The 19,885-nt window shown below is 38.8% G+C and overlaps 1 protein-coding gene across 1 annotated transcript; it reads right to left on the bottom strand.

The window, feature by feature from the left end:
* Nucleotides 1-3,578: 3,578 nt before the first annotated feature.
* rgs5a (regulator of G protein signaling 5a) lies at nt 3,579-14,182 on the bottom strand. Its single transcript, XM_018670905.2, has 5 exons — nt 14,025-14,182; nt 13,010-13,123; nt 11,591-11,652; nt 7,907-8,073; nt 3,579-6,515 (listed from the first exon to the last, which is right to left on the bottom strand). The coding sequence occupies exons 1-5, from the start codon at nt 14,066-14,068 to the stop codon at nt 6,351-6,353; spliced, it is 552 nt and encodes a 183-aa protein (XP_018526421.1). The 5' UTR covers nt 14,069-14,182; the 3' UTR covers nt 3,579-6,350.
* Between the last annotated feature and the right edge of the window lie 5,703 nt (nt 14,183-19,885).

Raw genomic sequence — 19,885 nt, 5'->3', positions numbered from 1 at the left:
ACGTGCCCAGTGAACGCTGATATCTGTGGTTACAATCCAAATATCTGTTAATAAAAAAGAGCCACCACAAATGAGTCCAGTGGAATATGCCGCAGCACTACCCCTGGCTGGCCTGGGCCCTCCACAGGCACAGCTGCAGGAAATAAGGATGGACACTGACTTGGTATTGGTGTTGCCTTTTATTGCATAACAAATTTACTTGACGACTAACATCTGATTATTATTTGAGCTGTAGACACGGCTGTCAGCTCAGTGCAGCTGGGTGCACATGGGCCCAACGCTACTCAGCAACTACAAAAGCTGCTACTTCAGCCCCCTTGTGGAGGCCCTGTCAGTGTTTTGCATTTGATTTCTTTCTATTTAAACTCACCAACATCCGCTCACCTACGCCACCTACTACACTGATTTCGTCATCTCATTTGTTTTTACTTTTTTGTTTAAATACTGTAATTAGTCAGTTGAAATAAAAATACTGCATCTCTCCCATGTTTTTCCAAGGCTTACAGTACGAGCTACTCATGACACAGTTTACAGGCGTATGAACTACTTGTTTTAGCAGATTGAGGGAATAAAAGCAGGAAAGAGAAATTATATCGCGTCATTTGTGAGACAATATAAACTGACCTGAAAATTGGGTTTGCAAATGTGTCATGTAACCGACAGGAAATTAGACCAAAAACACATTAATGAAAGCCTATTTTTGTTTTATTGCTTCATTATGCACACAAGGCAGCATATGGTGAGTGAAGGGAACTTTCAGCGGCGCAGAGACCATGTTGTCCTCAGACTAGGAATTGTGTTGGAGTGGACTGCCGCTCCACTGCATTTGCCAGTCTGATTATTTATGTGTGGTGGATGTGCCTAGGAGATCATTCAGTGGAAGCAGCTTTGCAGAGAGTTAATTGTTGGTCTCAATTGTTTGCAGGTCTGCATTATGGAAAACCCAGCATGTTGTATTTGTAGGGAGCAGAGATCGAATGCTTTCTTTGTTGCTAGGTCTTCTGGCTGACAGCCCTCCTCTGCCATTGTGCTTGGCTCACTGAAGCATAGGTGTTAGTTATCTCACTTGCCACCTCTAGCTGCACCAATACAGCCTGCTGACCTGGCACTGGATAACACGGCTGTGAAAACTGGTGTCTTCTCAAAATTAAATGTACAGCTGTATTTTCTTTTCATTTATACTGTAATTATCAAACTTTACAAACTAATAAAATCTTAATTCTGTTTTCCTGGGATACAGGGATTCACAAAAATCCCATCTGTGACACTTACTAGGCTTGCAAACTTATAACAAATCCAAATGGTGTCACTGAAGCCTCCAGATCTTCTGATGGGTCAGATTTCTGTTTATGAGATCCTCCCTCCCCATCATCCTTATGTTTTTTTTTTGCAGATTTGAGGGAATCTTTTGCATTCTCCTCGGCCTGACATCAAAGTACAGCTTATTGCATTATGCGCTGGTTCTCAGAGGACCAGTGAAACTGTGTTTACACAAGTCCAGAAACCTAGCAACAGCGTTCTCACCACTTAAAGCTTAATGCCATGCATAATGTGTACTCCCCCTGTCAGAAAAACATCACTTAATGTCGTTCTTCTGTCTGATGTGGAGAGCTGGCAGCTTTTGAAACACTGACGTTACCTTGATAGAACTCAGCTTCGCTCTTAAGTAAGTAGTTTGTGCATTGCGAGTTTTGTTGACAGCTCAGCTGAGACCTTGACCAACTTGCAGGCGGACTGTAGACAGAAACCCTGTGGGTGTATCTTTGTCAGCGGTGGGTCTTACTGCCAGCCACAGATATCACTGGGGAAATTACAGAATGTTCTATTATTTTCTCATACAAGAAGACAGATCTGTTTTTTTCTCAGAAGTGTATAAAAAGCCTTGAAGCTATGAGAACCCTCTGCCACAACATTGTCAATGACTTGTTGAGCACTGACTTGTTGAACTCTGCCGAGGAACTAAGTGGGCAATCTGCTTCCTGTGTGCTCACCGCACCTGCAACACCTACACACACTTTAATGACACTTGAGTTATCATAAACAGCACTGTAAAGTTTTATGGTCCTAATCCATCAACATGAACTGTTTTAGACTCTGGGGACCCTGCTTTTTCCCAAGTCTTGGTGGTAACATGTTTGTAATCTACACAGATGTTTCCCTCATAGGCTGAAGTTGAATCGCCAAAAGAGATGACCACATTAAACACCTGGATATAATGTGTGGTACCTGTCTCAAATCTGATCACTGTTTTTTCAGCAAGAGACAGCTTAAAAAATGTTAAAGACAAAACAGAAGAAATGAGAACTTTATCATGAAGACTCTATCATGCAATCCTGTCAGAGTGAAATTCTTCTTTGTCTTATGGCACATATGGAGGAAAACCTGGTCATATATCAGGTGAAATAAAAAGCAGACTGACGCAGTCAGAACCCTTAACTCTTATAAACGGTATTTATTGAGGTTTTTAGCTGCTTAATTCTCTGTGTCATATTTCTACATAGTTTCAAGATATGTATTAGCATGAAAAATAACTAATTTACATGACCTAGGGAAGCGTGTGATGTGAGCACAGACATGCTCAGTTTTCCCTTATGTAAATGTGACAGTGTATTCTACATGTAAAAGCATTGAGTTAAACTCAACAGAACGTCTGTAAGAAATGTCACTAACTTCCTCTGGGGACTAAAAGCATCTGACCTTTTCCATCTATTTCTAGGAACTGTGGTAGTAAGCGATGCATCCATGCAAGCCTCTGACAGTGTTTGTGTTGGCAGCCACTTCCTCAGCTGCATCTGTTTCCACTCTGTTTTTCACTCATCGCTGACGTTTATTTAGTGGCGTACTCTTCACATGCACCTTTTGTTTTTAAGAACGATTCATTCACTCTAAGGAGGGAAAAGATTTACAGACTAATCTGATAAGATATTTTCCTCAAGAGTTTAACGGTATTTTGTCAGTCTTTGTCTGTTAGTTACAAACATTCACACCAGAGATATTTCTCATTGACATTTTGAGAAAGGTTAAGGCCTATGTCCCCAACAAATGTTTGGCAAAATAAGTTTCCAGATCCCAGATTTGGTTCAACATATTTGGATAATTGCCAAACATTTACTGGGAAGTCGTTTAAGGATCCTGTTCTTGTGAATCCACCACTTTACTGGTTTGCTGGGCATTGACGGGTTCAGTTCTTGGGAGTGATAGCAGGAATATTACATGCATTACATGTTCCTGGAGACAACATGTGTCCAGGAGGGTGCTGAGCTGGTAGACGAGGCGATCTTTGGAGCTAAATGCCAACATCAGCACACGCTCAGAACGACAAAGCTAATGTGTTATAGCAGGTGTTTTTTTTTTCTTTTTTTGCAAGCATCTAGTCATGAATCAAAGAACTCGACAAATAAAAATTAAAGTTAAAAAAAAAAAACACACACATTAAAATAACAAATTTGAAGGATTTTGTGGTGTCTGCATTGGTATGCTTTCTTGGAGAATGTTCTAGTTTTTCATGAGGTGCTTTCCCTGTACACACAGAATATAAATAGGCATCTGCTGAAAAAACACAAAGTGACAATTGAAAGTCAGACGTTTCCTCTTTTATAACAGAGAAAAGACCCTGGGAAGAGTCCTTGCCAGCTCTCCATTCAAAGAATCATGGATTCCATTGTTGTATTTAAGAATAACTTAGACACAATAGTTTGTAAATAGTAGATATTTACACGTAAAAATAAATACATCTTCAGGAATTGTATGCATATATATTTTTATGTGGACGACTCCAAAACATACATGCAAGGCTACATCGAATAATGTATACTCAGCACTGTTAAAGCCCTTATTGATTTGTCTGTGATTTTGATGTGTGACACTTCAGGTTACGACACCAGACTGGCCAATCTGTGTCATAGCAACCCCTTGTCAATGCTGTTTAAAATTAAGACTAGATTTTTTTAGGTTCCAATGACAGATCACTTGTTTATTTTTGAGAAATCAATTCACAAAAATAATGTGTTGAACCACCTTGACCGCCTGACCTGTCATATTTTTAGTGTTTGGATCATTTGCGATCATGGGAACAATAAGGACTTGTATAATGCTGAATATCTAGATAATATTTTTGTTTGGGTTAAGACACAGAGAAACTTTCGTTTAATGTAAAAAGAGCATTAACGAGTAAATATAGTTACTTTATGATTGCTACATTAAACTAAATGTATATATTTAGAACACTTTAACATTGCACACCAACACCAACTCCACCATCATATCAGTCTATGTCTCAGCTTAGTGTAAGTTAGGTTAATAACAGTGTTTTGTTACAGTGTGTAGTGGTGAATAACAACTTGTGGTTGAAAGTGTAGAGTGTTAACCTGAAAAATAACATAAAAATTACATAAAATATTGGATTTATAGTGTGACTATTTTGTCTGATTGTAATGCCACTATTTCCTTAAATTTCCTTAATGACTTAAACATTGATTTTAGACTTTAAATATGATGTGCTCCGGCTTCACCAGTATTGTCTTTGTCTAGTGCTGAAAACCAACCTGCAAGTTCTGTTTCCCATGTTTTATTTTTTTTTACTGGTTAACTTCTTAGCATGCATACATAGAACTTTGGTATTATCACATGGGAAAAAGACCTTTCTTTGTATATAACTACCGCCCTGTTCACTTCTTTTTCTGAGATTCCCTCCCACTTTATTTTCCCATCTTAGCAACTTGCAGTTAAGTGGTAGCCAAGGAGCTCGACCACTGAGCCAACTAGTCAGCACTGTTCTCAAGGATGGCCTGGGGTGGGGGTGGGGGTGGGGGGTTGGTGAAAATCCAAACGTGCTGTCCCTGTGAGTGTGAGAGAGTGGAAGAGATAAAGTTATGTGATTATCTTTAGTCATGCATTGATACTTGTAGAGGGTTTGCTATGTTACAGGCTCCTTTTATTAAAGTGACAAAATATTTGGTCCTTGCTGTAACTCATTCAAGGAATCCATTGATTTAAAACAGCCAACTGTGTAAATGTCACACTATTTAGAGTTCCCCATTGTATTTGCTCCTGCAGACATATTCTTTCCGGGCACTCAAAATTACACTAACATCTCTGAGTCTTCTTAGGAAGACCACAAAGCACTCAATGATGAGTAAGACTTACGTCTGCAGAAAGGGAAGGAGGGTCAAAACTTTGTTGTTGCTATTGTTTTTCATTTTAGTTGGCCTCTATGCAGCGGTGTCCCCCACTAAAAATTTGCTTTCCAATAAAAAACACTCCACCATCTGCATCAATTTTACATTAAGGCACGGTCGTTTTCAGGTTTAGGTGATTTAGGTGGCTGCCTCAGATGTTGATGACATGACAGACCATATGATTTTCATAAAGTGTTCCTTTAAGGGCACCAGGTGGATTTCTGGCCTCGGGCCCTGCATTACAGCTAATTTATACTAATGCATCAAGGTGTTGTGCTACATAAGCCTACAGTACAGGCCGGAAGTCTTTGGGATGTGCAAACAGTAGAAAACTGTGACTGGTCTACTTGGGATGCTTTGAATTTTCCAGACTGGATAATGTTTGTTGATAGTAAAGACAACATGGAGCAGGCCAAGGTAAGACCGGTAATCTAAACCACTGCCAGCACAGACCTCCTTTTTGCTAACACTGTTACTGCCCTTTGTCAGAAAGTCATCCTTGGAGGGTTCTGCAAAATGATGACAGTCAATAAGCTCAAGCTTACACATAACTATCAATCTGTCAAGGCAGGTCTGGCAAAGCTACAACACCTTGATGCACAAATATATCTCAGGTACTGTCTTCTGAGGATAACATCATGATCACACTTTACATATGAGTCCAAATGTTGAAGAACTGACTTTGTGGCCTGACTGAAAATGTAGAGTTGTATGTTCTTCATAGTAACACATTGGTATCTGTTTTGATGTGGATACTGACCACGTATGTTTGTGTGTGTGTGTGTGTGTGTGTGTGTGTGTTCCTGTACCTCTACCTTTTGTGAGGTTTTAAGCTGTTGATTGTTGTCAACTGCTGAAGGTCCTCACTTGGATACAAGTTCAGGAAAGTGTGTGTGTTCAGTGGGGAGGTGGGGCTATTTCAAAAGGCAGTCCTCCCTTTATCTTATTTTGAAATATAATTTTGAATTTTTTTCCCCTTAATCTTTTTGGATCTTTTGAAAAAAAGAAAGGTCTTCGGTTCTCGAGCTCTCACACACAGTGGTAGTTTATTAGAAATATTTAATTAAAAAAAATGATAAGTTGTTTCCTAATATTGTCATGTTGAGTAACTGCTATTTGAAACCTCCCCACCCCCCACCCCATAACCACTGCCCCTCCGACTCCTGCTCAGGCTTAGTTGACCAGGAGCTCCTGGTACTGGTCAGACCGGAGGAAACGCCCGAAGGAATCCTTTTCCATCAGGGCGTAGATTCTCTTCTGGGCCAGATCAAAGGTCACAGGAGAGAGATCCACCAGGTTCCTCAGGGTCACATCCTTGGTGAAGTGGTCAATGTTCACCTGTGGTGAGTGGGAGACAGGACTTGGCGTTAGAAACGGCTCAGAGACAAGAGAGGACTCAGACGGATGAAGAGAAGGATGATGATTCAACAACATCATTATCCCATTATATTTAATATTACCATCTAATTTACTGCTTATTTTAACCGGTGAGTGGTTATGTTTATTCTAAATTAAATATAAACATAAATTACATCATATCCTGAGTGCCAGAGAATTATTCCATGGAAAAGACCAACCAGAGACCAAATGTTTACAGTAAGTGGTTTAAAACAGTCCGTGACTGTAAATGACTGTGAATTCTGAGCTGTAATAAATTCAGGTCTTGTTCACACAGAGAAAAAAAAAACCAAATGAAATTGTTTACTTAAATAAAAGTAGTATCATAAAATGGAAAAATAGTCAACTGGAATTTTACCAAAAAAACAAGCAATTCACAGTAGTAGCGATAAATGAGGGCAGAGAGATGGGAATGACATGAACTTCACAGCAACATTGCACACATGGTCAGTACTTCAATCCCTAGGCCTCCAGGGCTGCTTTAAGTCATTTAACAGCTGACATGTTAGCCATGTAACCCAGTAAAGGGAACACTATTTCTCCTCTAGAAGTCAAGTCCCTAACCCAAGATGGTATTACTTCAGTAAATGTGCCGAGCACGTGTGTGTTTATCACCTGTGTGTGTTCTCGTGCTTGTGCTGTTCACTGGCGTGCAGTCTCAGTACATTCTCTTTCTGTGACCTAATCTGTTTACACTCGAGCACGCCTGTATTTCTCCTCTACACGTTCGTCCTCTGATTTGATCAAGACTCGCACGTTTTCAGATGTAAGGAGACTGTTAAACTGGCACCTAGTTTGTCTCCAGTCTCTGATTTGAAACACGCTTTTAGCTGCTCCAGAGCTGGGTACAATTCAGACTGTATTACTCATTGTACCTCACTGAAAAAAAAACCCTATTTTCATGTAATACTGACATACTGTGGGCATCAGTAAAGGAAAGTATTTAGCAGGGAGAACTCTACAGATGTAGAAACAGATTTGACCTTAACTGACTAAAAATATAATGAAAAGCCATGTCTCTGCATTAAGACTGAGTGCATTAAACTGCTGTGTAACTGTGATTAATTGCAGCAGTGCACAAGTAGCACTGACATTTATATTTGAAAAATTAGTAGTCTGAATCACTCCCTCTGTTGCATGGTGAGGATGTAGTCAACTAATGTCTGAGCCAGTTTCAGTGACTCTGATTTTCATATTAAGGCGAGAAGTCCTAATTGAAACGTTGGTATGCATAATGTAAAGCACACCGTGTGTGATTTACTTTATGACCTATTTCTATTCCATGTAGAAATCAGAGAATAAAAAAACAGGAAGTCACAGGAGTCCCTGACCTCTCTGGGTCCCTCAGACTGGATGAAGTCCTCATAGATCTTCTTGGCCTTGGCAGCCATCTTCACAGGGTTCTTGGTCTTCTTGAAGTCCTCGCAGGCCATCCAGAACTCAATGTTCTCATCACTGAACTCAGACTGCAGGAAGCTACGGAAAGCAGCCAGACCATCTGATGGAGAGAGGAGGGGGGATATTAGATACTGAGATGAACAGATAATAGAATATAGAACGAGTGAATCCTTAAGCCCCTTCTCATGTGTTAATGTGCTGGTAATTTCGAATAAGCCTTTGAGTCACCTTTTCATTAAAGTCACAATATAGCTCTTCAAACGTGGCTAAATTGAATGAGAAAACCACAATTACCATCAGACCATCTGTGTCCCCCACTAAATTAACAGCTTTAACCCAAGCCAACTGTTGGGATTATTTAGAAAAATGCTTCATATACAGCACAAACAATGAGTAAAAAAACAATAGGTTGTGAATCACAGTGTCATTTCTATTCGGTGCTAATAAATGATGAATGAAACTTTATTAGGGGATCAGATGATGTGATCCTTTATAAAGATTTCAATGCCAAAATATGTTTTTCAAATCCACCCCAGACGCAGCATGTGAGAAAACAGAGAACATGCTTTTTTTGGGCTGTTTTTCTGCAGTGAGAACACTGCCTCTCACATGTTAGGTGTGAAATGTCATGTGACTATTGTGGCTCTTTTCATAATAGTCCTGTCATGTTTGAACAAAGCCATTAGGGAGCATTTATAACACACATCTAAGCCTAAGAAGGTGTTATTTTGACAGATCCGTCTCTAAAAGCTTTTATTACAAGGTTTGCAGAAGTGAACCAGTGGGAAATGAAAGGAAAAGCACAATTAACATTATAAAATGGTGACTATACCACAGAGGTTTCCTGCAAATTTCCCCCCGTGGGATTAATAAAGTTCATCTTGATTTTTGCTTGAGGCAAGTGCAACAAGGTAAAGGAATACATACTGTTAATTTTTTTGTTGCATTTTCGATGAACATAAAGGGAATGAGACTAATTATAGAGATAAAAATAAAGTGTTTTTGTCCATTCAAACTTAGTTTAATCAGACTGCTGCCTTTTGGAAATATCAGAAAGTCTGAACAATAGAAACTAAAGTTTTATTTGGACAAATGTTAAAGTACATTGGTTATCCCAAAATAGGATCCAAAATAAGCCTTGATAAAACATACATTTATTTCAGCGAAGACCATTGTAATTTAACACAATGCCAGCAAAAGGTCCCATTGTCTGAATGAGCATGTGCTGCAGATGATAAGCCTTCTACTATGGCCTCAGGCTTTTATCTACAATCTAAATGGCTAGTTTGGTTCAAAATAGCACTGACTCGCAATCAAGCTTTTTTTTTTTTTTTTTTTTTTTTTTAAATGATCTTCAGTACAAGGACACACAAAAAGAGAAGCACACACACACAGGCACTAATAACAAGCTGTTTGTGTATCACAGCTGCAACAACCAGCAGAATATGTAACCTTTCGTGCCATGTGTGTGACTTTATAATATTTTACTTCCGTGTTAGCAGACTCAGCTAGGTCTTCATCTAAGTTTAAATTAGTTTTAGTAAGTTTTAATTCGGGCTGCTGGTGTAATCTTTTAAATAGTGAAACACTGAAAAATTCTTGTAATTAACAGCTGCAGACATCGACCTGAAAATGAGGTTAATTCATTTTACAAGTGCAGTCTTGTTGTCTGAGAGAAACCATATATTATGTGCTTCTTGTAGCATAATGTACATTGCATTATGCAAGTTTTTACTTTAAAGTGGAAGAGGAAAGGTAGCTCTACATCTCAGAGGTAATAACTCAGTGAGAAGCCCAAGGGAATTAATGAGGAAGAAGCCATAAAGAATAATGCTAATGTAAAATCTCATGTAGATAAATAATTGCGGCACAGCAGTTTGGAGCAACTGCGCAATAAATCAGCGTTGGTGGAATCATTTAGACTTCTCCCTGGAGATGTTACCATAATGCACGTAACCTCTGTGGACTGATACACACACACACACAGATGCATACACACATTCACGCAGGCATGCAAACACAGGGGGAACATACATCTCTCTGCTCTAAGATTTGTTGAAGGAGCCACTTAGAAGGGTCTTTTGCCACCCACTGAGCTCTGTGGAGAAAATGTTTCTCTGTTCACATGTATCAGCTGGTCAGTAACATCTGTACTTGGGTCTGTTTTCATGCACAGAGCCAACTTAAGTGACTTATTAGCAGGAGAGTTTACACGTACAGCTAAATACCATTAACCATTAGAGTTAATCATCAGTCTTACTGGATGTCAGGCCTTCTGTGCTCTTTGTGAAGTAAACAGTTTAGCCTGTGGTTGGTTTCTGGTATGTGTGGTGGTTGTAAAACAGTTTAAACCATGTCAGTGTACCTTATCTCCTGCAAATGAACTATTTTACATTAACAAAATACTTGTGGATTACTTCATCATGTCTTAGACTGAATGTTCCTGCAACAGTCTTAATCCAAATTGGATATTGATTGAAACTCCAAGAGAGGCAAAAGTTTAGTAAAGCTGTGGTATAGAGCAGCTAACGCCTCTCTAGAACACAGCTGCACAAAATAGGGAGAAAAACACTCAGACTATAACTCTAAACGTTATCTATAAGTTTAATAATTTAATAAATTTGGACATAAAAGTTATGGACATGAAACTAAGTTAGTTTAAAAATGACATATTTGAAGTAACAGTGCTTATGGGTTCTTGTGAGCCCACGCAGAGTGAACATACACTACTTATTTGCATGAGTGAATCATAAAGACTTCATCATCATTACCTTTATCACCCAGTCAAACATTTGGTCACATAAGTAAAAACTAACAAGCACACAAGCTGCATTGTTATTATGGAGACTGTACTATACCTGTTTGAACAGTTTACTAGACAGACACCAGACCTCAGGGAAGACATGTTTTCTCCCTCTGGGAATGACTAAGTGCCAGGTGTTACATAATGAAGACCACGGCTTTGGATAGTATGAAATAATGATGCTCTCTGTGTTTGGGTTTTAGCAGAGAACACGGAGTGCATGTAATAGCTAGCAATTTATTTTTGAATTTTAACAAGGATTCTCATTGTGGGGAAAATAACCCACTTGCAGCTATTTGTAAAAAGGCACCGTGCATAAATGGCATCATTATTAAAATAACAGAAAGACATCCACCTGTGAGGTACACGCTAGCAAGCACCAGATGATCAAGCAACATGACGCCTGTTATTTCTAAAGGGAAGTAATTTAAGTTTGTTTTTTTTAATTGAGGAGAAGCTTTACAAGGTTTATAAAGTAATGTGACAAAGTTTGCTGAAGAATATATAACATTATTAATTAATCAAGTTACACAGAGAAAGGGGGTTGGATTTATGTTAAGACAAAAATCTGTTAATGCAGGCACAGTATAGGGTCTCAGTTCCCATTTGTTGTTTTATGTTAGGGTAAGAACTGGGGCTAGACAGGCAGGTTATTATTAAGTTTAGGGAAAGTCACCAGGGAATTAATGTGGGGGACACTGGATTGACTTATATGAAGTGACACCAACAGCTGTGTGTGTGTGTGTGAGAGAGAGAGAGAGAGAGAGAGAAAGAGAGTTAAAAAAAAGAGAGTGAATAAGGGAGGTAGACCTACAGCTGTTGTTCAGGACTCGGTCCAGACTCTCGCGCCACTGAGCAGCCTCATCAGGAGTAGGCCTGCACACAAAGTATCCTAACAGTTAATAACACAAGCTAAAATACAGAATATTTCTTCACCTTGAACTGTCAGGCTGTGGGAAAATCTTTATTTAGGCTGGTGAGTTAAATGTGTGCAGAGAGTTTGCTGAAAACAGTTCTGCAATGTGTGTGTATGCAATGACAACTGTACTATAAGATTTGAAAAGATTTAAGAATTTTGTGTGGAAAGATTTGACAGTAATAAACTTTACATTTTGTTGGTCAGTGACTCACTCCCTCCCAAGATGGAAACCAACTTTTTAATTTAGACCATAAATGAATCTTCTATCATTATATAATGTACATCATCCTTTTATTATTAAGAAACATTATGTAATGCACATAGAACATAAAGAGGATGTAAGTGATCCTCTACATCACTGTTTTTGAAAAGCTTCAAACAACAAGCTACACATTTGATGTATGGTTCTAGTCTCACAAAGCCAGACTGCATCCTTTGATCTCTGTCTCTGCTGCGAGATGTAAGTCTGGAAAACATCCACTGAGAACAGATTGCATCTGGTACTGTGAGACCTAGTCGCAGTGAGAATTTAGACATTGGACTGAAATTCTGAGCAATTTAAAGGAGTTATGCAGTACATGAGATGAAGCATGACTCTGAAGCTGCATGGCCTTTCTGTCACCTTTAGCAGAAAGTTTCTAAAGCAGCTACAGCGTTTTTCAAGTTAGGATGAAAAGTGGAACATTTCCTCAGTAATGTGCAAAATCAGAGCAAACCAATAAAAAAGGTTAAGGGTGTGTTAAGACTTATTCAGATTTTCAGTATGAACTGCAGTGACATCCTTAAAGAGCACATATAGTCTCAGTGCTGAAGCAAACTGAGTCAAAAGAAAGCAAACACATTACCAGAATACTAAGAAATAGCTGCAGCTGCAGCTTTCAGATAAAATATTCCACTTTAATCAAACTAAATCACATGACGTCTCACCAGCTGAATCACCTCAAAGACTTTCTTTAAGGTTCCATCAAATCCTAAAGCGTGCAATATTTCAGTAATGTTAAAAAGAAAAACTAGGAAGGACAAAGTTGCACACTCCCTTAGAAGACTGCGTTATCGGAGCTCAACATCTCACATGTAATTCATCTCTAACCCAGTTTTTTCTGAGGCAATGCCTAATAAAATGGAAGCATCTAAAGCTTTGTACCATCTCACACTGACATCTGAGCCCAGTCAGTGTCTGGGGAGGTTTCAATGCTCTTTGATCTCTACGCTTCGTACCTGCTCGGGGCTCTGCTCCTGCCACTTTACCATCAATTTATCTGGTTAACACTCGAGCAAACATCCCCCCCACACCTCCCTGAGAGAAACACTCACTTCTGCAGCTTCTCCGGCTTCTTCTCAGTCTTCTCCGGGTAAGGGATGATGAGGTCGATGGCATTTTCCGGCTTCTGCAGTAAAACTCCCAACTTTGACTTGATCTCCTTAGCCCTGGATGACAGAAAGCAGAAGGGGGAAAACGTCTTGTATGACAAAGTCTCTGTTTTAACCTCTTAGGCATGAAAGTAATAATAATCCAGTCATGATGTTTATCTGAGCTTTTGTGATATTCATCATCCTCTCTCCAACAGGAGTCTGGTATATTCTGTTTATACAAGACACCGAGATTAAATTTAGGAGTATGTCAGTTAGATGATTAATCAAATTTAAAACTTAACTTGCTACAAAATACAAAAATCTGACTTTTTTACAACAAGGTTTTGTTCTTCCATGTAGTGTAACATAAGAGTTTATCCAGCTTTATAGCTACAGTTATCTGTGATGTAAAAATGAAAAAAATCACTATACAAAATCTGAACAACATCACATTTTTGAACCAATATGAACCAAATGGAAAAAATATTTTACTAATTGTAGCTGTGTTTTGATCTGTGTAAACTTTGATGAAATAGTTATTCTCTACTGTGCCGGTTTAGAAACCTCTTTGGTCTCTCCACAGGACTGAGGCTACAACGATTCACTTTCCTGATTCTCTTGTGTATCAGCTCAAGCTATTGTAAAAATGAAATCTGAGTTAACATAAAAACTGGTATAACACAGATGAAATGTTGTTCTTAAGGTCATAAAGTCTGCTGAAAAAGGGATTTCCAGGAAACAAATTAGTTTTAATAAGTCAAAAGTTCACAAAGATGATTTTAAAGCTCTTTCAGGTGGAAACAGTTCACCTGGGAATATATATTATATATATAATAATATATATATATTTTCATCTTTCTGACACAGTGTGGTCAGAACAAATCTAATTACGCTTGAAACACATTCAAACTTTCCAGATGCAAACCACATCAGAAAGAACATGACAGGAAAGATAATGTGATGACGCAGGTCTCACCTTTCAAGGCAGGTTTGGGGTAAGGCAGCTAATCCTTTACACATTTTCCAGCGCTTTCAGTTGCAGTACTTAAGATAGAATTTAGTTTTCCTGTTAGCACACAGAGAGTCTCAGAGTCCTCTTTCCTTTCTGACTCCGGCTTTCAGCACATGGGGAGTTTTATAGAGACGCCCTTTGGGCTCTGGGCCAACAGCTAAGCCAATCAGACTGGAATGTGTACAGCTCGGGTAGCTGAGGAGCCTGGCTGAGGAAGGGTGGGTTTTCAGATGTGAGTGGCTGTTTGCTGTGAGGTCTCAATTAACTGGCGGATCCAGGAGCAGTGTGCAGAATGCAAACATGACCTCGAGTTTTCACTGATTTCAGATCTGATGTTTTGTTTTGTACATTTTGTATTTTAAATCAATTTATGTCTAATTTCTATGGAAGTAACATGTCAACACATCTGTCACTTACATAGACATAATCATACCTTACAGTTGAAAATCAAACTTTGTTCAAGCAACAGTTAAAACATGAAGTAAATTTTAGTTACAAAGTTGGTTATCTGCTTTAACATTTATTCTTTTAAATGCTATTGTAATTTAGCCTTGCTCTGCAGTCATTTTAAATGTCAAAACAAAGCTAAAATTAAACATCAAGATACCAGTGTTGACACTATACGTCAGTTTTGGTGCCATTACCAAAATACCTTACTTTAAGAATTATGAACTTGTCTCTCTACAAAACATTTTTTCCTCTTTGACAACAGAAGGCAAACACTTTAAATGTTAACCGTTGTCTAAACACAAGCAGCTGCGTATGAAGTTTGGCTAATTTAAACTGTGTTGACTATGACTTTAATCAGAAACTCTCTAATCATAGACACATGATTACAAATCTGACCAGGATCTGACATTTTATCCCTGCTTTCAACGTTCAATACCCAGTGCTTTGTGTGCTGTCCTATAACTCTACCTAAAGTTTGCGAAAGACCACCTTTACGATTAAAAAACAGCAGTGTTTAGTATGCTTTTGATTTCTACCTCAAACAGTGTTTTACCAATCTTGTACATTTCATCAACAGAAAATGGCTAATGCCTGTGATAGATTGGTGATCTGTCCAGGATGTGCCTGGCCTCTCGCCCAGTGTCAGCCACCCCCCCACCCCCCTCACACATTAATGCAGCGAACTACCGTGCAAGGTACAGGCCTGACCACTGGGAGCAGTTTGGTGTTCAAGGACACTTTGGCATGTGGACAAGAAGCACTGGACAGGTGGTGAATCCAGGGTTAAATCAGGTCCATCATTACATGTTCTGGAAATTCAACCACTCAGACTGACATTCTAAGAGGTTTTGCAATGGTTAACATTGTGCTACATCCACCCTCAAAAGAATACATTACTGGCACTGCTGCAAGGTTGCTTGAAGAAAACAAGCAACCTTGTTACAACAACCTATAAACCTAGGATGTTGTAGGCATTTGAACTTAGGACCGCTGCTATTGTTCTGTGGGGTCATGTGGGTGGAAGTAGTAAAAGCTTGTTTGGATATGAACACTCAACAAATCTGAACATGGTCTTGTATTTTCAATGTGCCAGACAGGAGTGGTTTTATTTCAGATTTTTTATTGTATGTTTCAAATAGCTGGATGAAGGCAATCTGGCATGTGCACGTTGTAAGTGTCAAATGAAGGATGTTTTTCAGCGAGACATCTCTTACTTTTCAGCTTTATATTGAGTAACCTATTCAAGGTCTAATGAATCACATCCTGATGACAAAAACGTCACATGGCTTGATCATATCTGCTCAAATCAAACTTTCCACAGAGTTTTTCACCACTGTCTTCAGATTTTTTTTTTCATAAAGTTGTGGTTAATTTATTATTTCAAGGTCTTAAACACAATAAAACTCAGCCTCCAAACACCATGTATTGAAGAAGAAATTCACTGAATGGTGATGTTTTCATTCATGCGTTCATTTAATACCTTGAACTCACAGGGAGGCAGAGAGCTCAGACTCTCTTTGACATATTTAACTCTCCATGGACTGTAATGTATTTACAATAAATACTGAATATCGTCATCCATAAACTGCTTTATTTCATGTGGAGGTTATGTTTTACTAATGCCAGAGCTCATGGGCTTAATGTTGTGTTGACTCATGTTATACAATAGTTAATCAAGCAAAACAAACCAATCAGAGTGTGGTTATTACTTTTCACTGCTAAGTTTTCACATTCAGGCCTTGGCTTGGCAGTGTAATGCTGGCTGGATGACTATCATTATAAAACAATGTCATAACAAAGATAAAAGTGAGAAATAGCAAATTTGTCCCAGTTCCTATGGTGATCAAAACTCTAATCTGCAGCAGAGATGATTAGAAAGCCAGTTCTGATGTATCTACATGTAAAATCTGCTGCTCGGTATGAGAAAGCAATTGAATCCATTTTATCACCGTAATTAAATCTTTTGTGTATGTATTTAATAAACTGTCTCAGGCAACCCAGCAGCAGAATGTAGTTATTTTGGGACTGAGGAGTAACTGATAAATCAGTTTACTGCATGACAGTGGGAAGGTTATTAGGCTGTGGGTTTGTAATTCTGCCAAAGTGCCACTGAGCATTGGCAGCAGAGAACGTTAGCTGCTGCAACTAGCAAAATATTGTGATAGAATATAACTGCATAAATGTATTCCTTTCCACTGGGATCAAGATGTTCTATTTTTCAAATGTTGCTCTTGACATCTTGATGTTGAATGTGATCGTCTGTTTATTTAAAGACAAAAGAATTAGTGCCGTGTCACTCCCAACTCATCACATACGGATGCTTAGTCAGGACCCTTTGGCGTAATTCTTCACTGTGCAGCATAGTTCAATAGACCTCCAGTGTTCTTTGCTGCATTAGAAGTTGACATGAGTTGAGCAGATGTAGCCTGTTGTCTGCTGACGTACATGGGGCAAACCGCATCATGCTTTTCAAGTCACGGTGGACGTTTTCTGTATTAAACAACACCACAATATTTCACTAACATTAACCAAGTGCTGTGAGTGTCTAAACATAACCATAAAAAGTCTAATAATGCTGTAGTGTACCCTCTACATTGAAAAATGACGCTAAAGGGGTAACCAGTGCATTAGAATGGATGTGCATCTTGTATGTCCACTATCCTCTCTGACTTCAAACTAATTTCTATTTAGACAAGAAACAAGATAAAAGAAAGACAGAAAGTCAGTCTTGTACCTATAGATAATTTACTTAAATTTCACTTAAAATACAGTTTCTCCTTTGATTCAGCCAAAATATTTTTTACTTATGATTCTGCTTGAATTGTAGCAAGGTTCATCTTTGCAACATGGCTCATTTAACAAATGACATAAAACCAAACCAGCTCTGATCCAACCAATGTAACAACTGATGATGTTCGAGGCAGAAATTATGAAAATAGATCTACATGTGCATTTCAGTTTTTAAGTACAGTTATTTTGTATAGTATAACTATACTTCTTTCCAATACATAGCCCAATAAGTAACTTGAGTGTAGTGTTTCACTTGGGTAATTGATTTATGCTGAGTGTGCAAAAGGAGTACAGGACATTCAAAGTAAACAATCTTCAGAATGTGCCAGTGATGAACCCCGTGAGATGGACATTCAGATATATGAGCCAGAACAGCCCTGGAAAATTCTGATTTCACACAGTTTAACATTATTAATAAACAAATATGCAGCCCTCGTTCCAGAGAACATTCAACACACTGAAAGTGGAGACATAAGCGGCTAAAATGAGCCTGAGCCACACTATGGGCCATGATTTCCAGCCACTATTAAAAGGGTTCATGGTAATTTCAGAAAACAGTACCATGTTATTAATGCCTTGATGCGGGCAGACAATGGAGGCCTGCCACTTACATAAGAGCAGCACTTACTGAAATTGACTGAAATATCAGGCTGTCTTTGTGTCAGTGTTTAGGACCAAAGCTGTTTGCCTTTAACCAGAAATTGTATAAATGTATTCTGCAGCTATATTCTCCCTAAATTCTGAGAAGTGAGGTGAGCAAAAAATTTACCAGTGGAATAAAATAACTCAGTGGTACTTCAGAGACTACATGCTGAGTGAGTACAGAGTCTTTCATTATGAAAGCAAACTGGATGATGTGAAAGAATTTATTTTACTTTATTATTGATCTATGAGTTGTACTTTAGCTACATCAAATAAACCTCTCTGTACATTGCTTTTTAGATTTTGAGGCAGAAGCAGAGTCAAGAGTTAGATGACTTTGTATGACTGTATACTGTGAAGAATAAAAGAGGGGTCATATCACCTGGAGACCTAAACAACGCTGTATTTTTGTTTATTCGTGAAGGTACAACTCCAATATGGCCTGCCTAGAGAGGGCAGGGACACAGAGCTACATAGGAGGTTGCTTCCATTACAGAATTTCCTGGAAGGCAAAGTTCAGGAAGGGACAGTCCTTTGAGTGGATGTGTACTTAGGCCAACGGCAATAGCTGTACTGCTGTTCAAATAAACTGGCACCAGTTGGCATTCAGGTGCTTTGTTTACCAGGCTTACAGAAGCTCTACGCTCAATTTACAGATGGAATTGCCAAAAGTAAAAGTCACCAAATAGCACAATAAAGACACACAGTATAATAATAGTAGTCAACAATAGGTGTGACTGATGCTGTAGTTTTAGTAGCTGTTCTGAGCTTGTTTACAAGTTTTGTTTTGCTTGTTTTTCTATTGAATTCACACCCACTGAACCTGAACAGTGAGATAATGGGACCTGAAAAAAGCTCATAGTTTTTCTAAAACCTGCTTTAATATTCAAAGCCATAACAGGTGTTATGCAGCCAAAGCCAAGTGTTTTGAACACTTGTTGTTGGGGTGCTGTGCTTATATACTGCAACAGCTGGTTTTAGTTCAGTGGCATTACCTATTAATGACAACAATTAGCTCTTTGAACTCAGATGAGTGGGTGTTTATCACTCCATTTTCAAAATGGGTGTCTATTCTTTACATCACAACCATTATGTTTCTATTTTGTTATCATCATTTCTTTTTCATCTGAGCGTTGTATTTGGCATAACTGCTGTCTTCCAGGGAAGTAAATAATGTGACTGTTTCATGGTTTCCAGATGCTTTTTTGCCAAACAGGAAAACAAGCGTAATCTCGGCCTGATGTTATTCCAGAAATACCAGCGAGAGTCGATCTTGGGCCTAATCTCTGAGTTTTGTTATGACTCCTTGGCTCAGATTATAGAGATTGCAGACGGTTCTCCTGACATTTTGCTCACTTCCCTCTGGTTGCAGGTCAACAATGGGAACTCTGAGATAAACACTGCAAGGCAAGGGTGCTCTGGAGGAGAATGAATGTGTGTGTGTGTGTGTGTGAATCCGAGGAAAGAGTCTCACGGTGATGTCAGCAGGTCAGCAGCAGGGGTTCTGTGGTAAATGCAGAATGGGGCCTTGTTGTTGCCATTTCCTTTGCTGATCCCATATCAATTCAGAGATTCCTAAATCCTGAGAACTCTTGATGCTCCAGGCCTAGAAGGTTTGGCCGACACACTATGGAGCTAATGTTCTCCTTAGAAGCTCCTGCTGGCAAAACACATTTCATTTTCAATCTTGCACTGTTGGGTAATACAGGTCTTGTTTCTCTTCAGACTTAAAAAACAAACCAAAGAACAGTCCTAGAGTTTATTACATGAAGAAATTTCATGTGATTATCATTATGAAAGTTTGCATTTTGAGGGCTTCACAATTCAGGGAGGACACAATGGAAGCTAATTAAAAGTAGCTTTTTTGATACCTACATACTAACAATCAAAACAGGATGTGCAGAGCCTAAATGGGATAACAGTGTATTCTACATGGTAGATTT

This window comes from Lates calcarifer, linkage group LG17 (genome assembly GCF_001640805.2).
Source record: "Lates calcarifer isolate ASB-BC8 linkage group LG17, TLL_Latcal_v3, whole genome shotgun sequence".
Lineage (NCBI taxonomy): Eukaryota > Metazoa > Chordata > Actinopteri > Centropomidae > Lates > Lates calcarifer.
This window is presented reverse-complemented; position numbering and strand designations above follow the sequence as displayed.